The sequence below is a fragment of the Scyliorhinus canicula genome, chromosome 3 (assembly GCF_902713615.1).
Source record: "Scyliorhinus canicula chromosome 3, sScyCan1.1, whole genome shotgun sequence".
Classification (NCBI taxonomy): domain Eukaryota; kingdom Metazoa; phylum Chordata; class Chondrichthyes; order Carcharhiniformes; family Scyliorhinidae; genus Scyliorhinus; species Scyliorhinus canicula.
In genome coordinates, this window is record NC_052148.1 from 241257612 (window position 1) to 241264132 (window position 6521).

Genomic DNA, 6521 nt, shown 5'->3' on the forward strand with positions numbered 1-6521 from the left:
ATCACCAAAGTGCTCACCTACATCTAAATCCAACACCTGGCCGGGTTCATTACCCAGTACCAAATCCAATGTGGCCTCGCCCCTTGTTGGCCTGTCTACATACTGTGTCAGAAAACCCTCCTGCACACACTGCACAAAAACTGACCCATCTATAGTACTCGAACTATAGTATTTCCAGTCAATATTTGGAAAGTTAAAGTCCCCCATAACAACTACCCTGTTACTCTCGCTCCTGTCAAGAATCATCTTTCCAATCCTTTCCTCTACATCTCTGGGACTATTCGGAGGTCTATAGACAACTCCCAACAGGGTGACCTCTCCTCTACTGTTCCTAACCTCGGCCCATACTGCCTCAGTAGACGAGTCCTCAAGCGTCCTTTCTACCGCCGTAATACTTTCCTTGATTAACAATGCCACACCCCCCCCTCTTTTACCATCTTCTCTGTTCTTACAGAAACATCTAAATCCTGGAACCTGCAACAACCATTCCTGTCCCTGCTCTACCCATGTCTCCGAAATCGCCACAACATCGAGATCCCAGGTACCAACCCATGCTGCAAGCTCACCCACCTTATTCCGGATGCTCCTGGCGTTGAAGTAGACACACTTCAAACCAGCGTCCTGCTTGCCGGTGCCCTCTTTCGAACTTTTAACCCTCCTTCCCGCTGATTTATCTCACACTCTTCCCATTCAAACTCTCCTTATTCGATCTGCCACTTCCCTCAACACTTCAGTCTGCTCCGTTACTCGCCTCCCTCCTCCATTTGCCGAGCCTCGAGCAACAATTACCGTCACGCCTAGCCTGGGCGTGACCCGCGCTCCGGCTGCCCGGCCTGCTAGCGGCCGCCGGGTGTCTCCCTCCTCGCGCCCTCCCTCCTTTGGGGAGGTGGCTCGAGCCGCATCTTCAGCTGCCGATTCCACCCCAACACCTCGCGCTCTGACCCCGCCCCCGCCCCCGCCCCCGCCCCCGCCCCCGCCCCAGCCCCACCTCGGGTGGCCGGGGTCGCTCGAGCTCCAGGTTGGACCAAACTCCTCCCTCCCCACCCCCCAGTTGACGGTTTGAATCCTGACGGCCGCAGCACGTTGCGAGGCGACGCCGCCTCCCGCTGCCCAGGCGTCGGCACGGCGCGTGCGCAGACGGGTCTGGCGGTTATAAATGTGAGCCGGCGAGTATAACGGGAGGAAGGAGAGCAAACGAGCGAAGGGGGTGAGAGAGAGTGAAAAAAAAAGAGAAAGGCACAGGTCAGCCTGGTGTCTGACGATACAAGCTCCCAGGCAATCCAACGACAGACCGTGTGAGTAAAATAGGGAAGATAAGAGGACAATAAATAAAATCAACCCTCAGCAGAGGGGATCTTGAGGTAAATGGTCTCGCTGAGTATTTTCTGCAGTAGATCCGCAGTTACTCCATCTCCATTCATTACAGGACTGGATTGTGCAAAAGGTACAAGCTGTACTGTATTAAAAAAAATCCCATCGTGTTTAAAATCGTTTTTCTGCCTTGCACGGTTCTGAGCTGTGTGTTATAGTTGCAAGTATTACTGCTAATTCATTGTTAGTGATGTGCACGTTTTCAAAAAAAATAATCCAGCTGTTGACTAGTTTTATCATTTATTGCAGGGACATTTCTACACCATTCTAAGAATTTTTTCGAGTGAGGCCAGTGTAACCAGGGTAAAAGTTAATGTTGCTCAATGTTTCATTAATGTAAAAACAGATCTTCAGGCGACTATTGTCAAAGGCCTTAGGCCTCTTTATGCTGTATTTCCTTTCACAGCCTTCAGTAGCTCTATCTATATTAAAATACAAATTAAACCTGGTTTGTGATTAAGATTAAGACAGTAGAGTCAATGTGATTGGTCAAATTATGTTGTTTAATCCTATTGCTGATTAAATCCAAGTGAGATAGTTAATGTTTCTCATGAATATGTGGGTGGTAATATTACCCATCAAATTGACAAAATTAACATTTTCAGTGCACTAATAAAGTAATGGAAGATACTTCGTTAGGTTTGCTGTAGTTTTTTGCTCTTATATGCTTAGCCAATGGCTGCTGTGATCTGAAAATAGAAAATGCTGGAAATACCCAGTCATTACATAGAATCTGTTGAAAGAGTGTGAGAGAGAGAGAGAGTGTTAACATTTCTGGTCAAGACCACACTGTTTCTCTCTCCCGATGTTACCTGACCTGATTAGTATTTCCAACATTTTCTGTTCCTACTTCAGATATTCCATATCCCTGTATTTTGCCTTTGTGGTACTACAATCTCCAGTTAACATTGATCATCTTAACTGTCAACGTTGAAAGTTTCTATAGCAACAACTATTCTAGTTAGTGTAATCAACAGTCCAGTTCATTGTGGACAAATTGAAGTGTTGTGCATTTTTATTTGTCATAAAATATATTTGTTTTATGTATGGAGACTTTTGAATCTACTGATTGGATTTGGAGTATTTGTTTATGTGCAATATTAATTTAACTTTTTTGTTGAGTCTGCTCGTCAACCCTGGCGCTAATTTGTCTCCTAGATTATGCATTCAAAGAATGGTCACCCCACTGGATTTGGTGTACTTGTTTATGTGCAATATTAATTTCAATGTTTTGTTCAGACTGCTCATCAACTCTGATGCTAATTTAATGTTTCCTGGATTATGCATTCGAAGAGTAAAAGCAGTAAGCATAAGCAGTAAAAGTTCGGGATTGTAGATGGTAAGACATGCTGAAGAATAGGAAGAAGATGGAAATGCAGGTGTATTTGGGGTGTGTGCAACTCTCAAACATGTGTTCCATATTGAAGGTCTGACAATGGGAAGTTCTGAAGAACAAAGGGACCTTGGCGTGTTTGTCCGTAGATCTCTGAAGGCAGAAGAACAAGTGAATAGGGTGGTGAAAAAGGCATGAGGGACACTTGTTTTTATCAATTGGGGCATTGATTACAAAAGCAGGGTGGTCATGATGAAGCTGTATAGAACATTGGTGAGGCCACAGCTGGAGTACTGTGTGTAATTCTGGTCACCACATTATAGGAAGGATGTAATGTACTGGAGAGGGTGCAGAGCAGATTCACCAGAATGTTGCCAGAATGGAACGTATAAGTTATAAAAAGAGGTTGGATAAGTTTGGGTTGTAACAAGGGGTGGGAAAAACCTTTTAACCCAGAGAATGGTGACAGTCTGGAATGCACTGTCTGGTAGGGTGGAAGAGGTGGGATGCGTCATCCTTTTAAAAAGTACCTGGATGAATACCTGGCACGCCATAACATTCAAGGCTGTGGACCAAGTGGGATTATGTGGGCAGGTCAGGGTCTTTCATGCGTCAGTGCGGACTCGATGGGCAGAAGGGCCTCTTCTGCACGGTAGGATTCTGTAAATGCTGGGAGTGCTGACACCTTGAATCTGCAATCCAAACCATGGCACCATTGGGCAAGGGACTCTACAGGAGGGAAAAGCAAAGCATAGAATTGCAGTCATTATTGGAGATTCCATAGTTGCCGCCCCCCCAGTCACACAGGCACTTCTGTAACCACCATTGCAAATCCTGCAAGGTGTGTAACTTCGCTGGTGCCAGAGTAAAGAATATTGTGGAGAGGGTGAAAAATATTCTGGGAGTGAGTTAGAAGTTGTGGTGTACATTGGTACCAACAACATAGAGAGTGCGGGTATTGAGGTCCAATGGCCATATGAGTTTGGGAGGAAGTTTAAAAAGTAGGACCTCCAGGTAATAATCTCTGGATTACTCCCAGTGGCGTGCACTAATGAGGGAATTAAACAAAAGATAGGGAGGATCAATGTGTGGCTTGAGACTTGGTACTTGACTTGGTATTTTTGGGGGGGACCACTTCTAGGACAAGAGACATCTCTTCAGAAGGGACGGGTTGCACTCAACAAGACTACGGTTACTGACCTTGCTGAGAGGTTCACTTGCTTGGTCAGAGAGGGTTTAAATTAAATTGGCCAGTGGTTGGCTCCAGCCTACAGAAATTGAAGAGCGAAACGGACTGTATCGAGGTGAATATTGGATAGTAAGAGAGAATGAAGAATGATCATATTAGATAGGAGAAGGATTACAAGAAATGCAAGACAAGTTTAGAGTACATATACATAACAATGTAGTAAATAAGATTGCCGATCTACAAGCCCAAATACCTGTGTACGAGTATGATGCATTGGTAGCAACAGAAATATGGCTTAATAGTGGTGAGAACTGAACACTTAATATACAAGCATATAAAGTGTTCAAAAAAGATGAGAACTGGAAAAAGGGAGGTGGAGTGGCATGACTGGGAAGACATTTTTAGTGTTGAAAAGAGAGGGAAGTAGAGTGGAAATAATAATAATCTTTATTGTCACAAGAAATGCTGCAATTAAGTAACTGTGAAAAGACCCTAGTCGCCATATTCTGGCACCTGTTCGGGTACACAGGGGGAGGATTCAGAATATCCAATTCACCTAACAGCATGTCTTTCAGGTCTTGTGGGAGGAAACCAGAGCACCCGGAGGTAACCCACGCAGACACAGGGAGAACGTGCAGACTCCGCACAGACAGTGACCCAAGCCGGGAATCAAACCTGGAACCCTGGAGCTGTGAAGCCACAGTGCTACCCACTGTGCTATCAATCAGATGTATGAGTGGTGTGATTAGAGGACTTTATCCCAATCGATATTTGGGTAATTAGTTTTAGAGAAAAGGAAAAGTGAGAAATTTTTGATATGTGTTCAGAAAATCTCCATTGACCAGTATCTTCAGTCCGACTCGAAAGAGTGTATTGCTAGATCTAGTGTTGGGAGTGGGTGGTCCTATTGCCTGTGGGTAGAGTGATCACCTTTATCATAAGGTTTAGATTAATAATGGAGAAGAACAAGGCACAAATTGAAGTTGAACTTCTAAATTAGAAGAGGGCTAATTCCAATTAGTGTGAGAGGGGATCTAGCCAGAGTAAAAAGGAACGGATATTTGACTGGAAAAACTAACAAGGAGTGATCTTTTAAGGAAATGTTTCAGAAACAAGCTATGTACACTCCAACATGAAGGGAAGGCAGGGGAGCAAAAGCTTATTGGATGATGAGGAAGATTGAGGATATGATGAAACAAAATTAAGGGGGTAAATGAATGTTTGATTAATTCTACAAGCTAGAACCAGACCAAACACCATAAGTTGAGAGGAAGTGAAGAGGAAAATAGGACTGGTAAAGGAAAAATATGATAAAAGAATAATACAAAGAGAACCATAAGAAGATTTAAAAATTGGAGCAGTAGATCATAGACTTGTCAAGCCTACACTGCCATTCAGTACGATCATGGCTGCTCATCAGCTTCAACTCTGCTTTCCTACATGCTCCCCATATCCCTTGATTCCAAGCCAACCAAAAATCTGTCTATCGCAGCCTTGTATATATTCAGTGGTGGAGCGTTCACAACCAGCTTGGGTAGAGGATGCCAAAGATTCACAACCCTTTGAGTGAAAATATTTCTCCTCATCAGTCCTAAGTGATCAGCCACTTGTATTGAGACTGTGCCCTCATGTTCTAGATTCCCTGTGTATTAGTTTTCTGCAATTCATTCACAAGGACACCCAGATCCACGGGGCCACCCAGATTCCTTTGTACCAAAGCACTCTGATGTTTCTCTTCACTTGGATAATAAGTTGCCTTTCTATTTTTCTGTGGTAGTCTCACACTTGCCCACATGAATCTAAATTTGCCAAATTTTGGCCCACTTGCCTAACTTTACCATTTGTAAATTTCTTTATTGCAACTTATTATCCCAGTTATTTTAGTGCCATCTTCAAATTTGGCTATAGTACCTTCTGTTCCTGCATGCAGGTCATGAATATATATTGTTAAGTAGTTGGGGCCTGAGGACGGAACCTTGTGGCACCCCACTAGTTACATCTTGCCAACAAGAAAAGGACTCATTTATCCCAACACTCTGCTTTCTGTGGGTTATCCAGTTCCCTATCCAAGCTAATAAATTACTCCTAACCCCATATGGTCTTACTTTGTGTATTAATCTTTCTCGTACAGCACCTTTATCAAATTGCCTTCTGGAAGTCTGGATATACTACATCTACAAGATCCCCATTATCCACTTTGCTTGTTACATCTTCAAAGAAATTAGTCAAACGTGATTTACGTTCCTAAAAGTGATGAATTAACTGGAGGGCCGCCTCTAGGCTGCCCTCATCTGCCCCAATCAGTTTTTTGAACCTGCTGGCGTGGATGTGAAATTTGGGGAATGGAAGGATAAAGGTTTAGAGAAAGTGGGAGACTTATTTTTTAGAAGGTTGGTTTACTAGCTTAGGGGAACTGAAAGAAAAATATGGGCTCACAGATGTTGATGGGTTCAGGTACCTCCAGGTGCGCAGCTGGGTCAAAACGTACTTTTCAGCCTTTCCGACGAAGCAGCCTTCTACCTTGCTTGAGAGGCTCTCATCCTGCTCTGGTCCGGAGGTGGCTAGAATGCCGGGTATATACCAGCGGATGATGGGGAAGGAGATGGGCTCTGTTGAGGGTGTGAAGGC

General features: G+C 44.0%; 1 protein-coding gene across 4 annotated transcripts in view; it reads left to right on the plus strand.

Annotated features, from left to right (window-relative positions):
- Positions 1-1124: 1124 nt before the first annotated feature.
- Positions 1125-6521, plus strand: part of LOC119963400 (calnexin-like) — an 86062-nt gene continuing 80665 nt past the window's right edge. Inside the window, exons 1-2 of one of the 4 annotated variants that reach the window (XM_038792468.1) lie at positions 1125-1295; positions 1621-1674. Coding sequence is in view for 1 of the 4 variants with exons in the window: in XM_038792465.1 (XP_038648393.1) it covers positions 1366-1444 (79 nt within the window). In the remaining 3 variants the exon portion in view is untranslated. Of the gene's footprint in view, positions 1445-1620; positions 1675-6521 lie in introns of all 4 variants that reach the window. The other 3 variants (XM_038792465.1, XM_038792467.1, XM_038792466.1) reach the window with 3 other exon arrangements.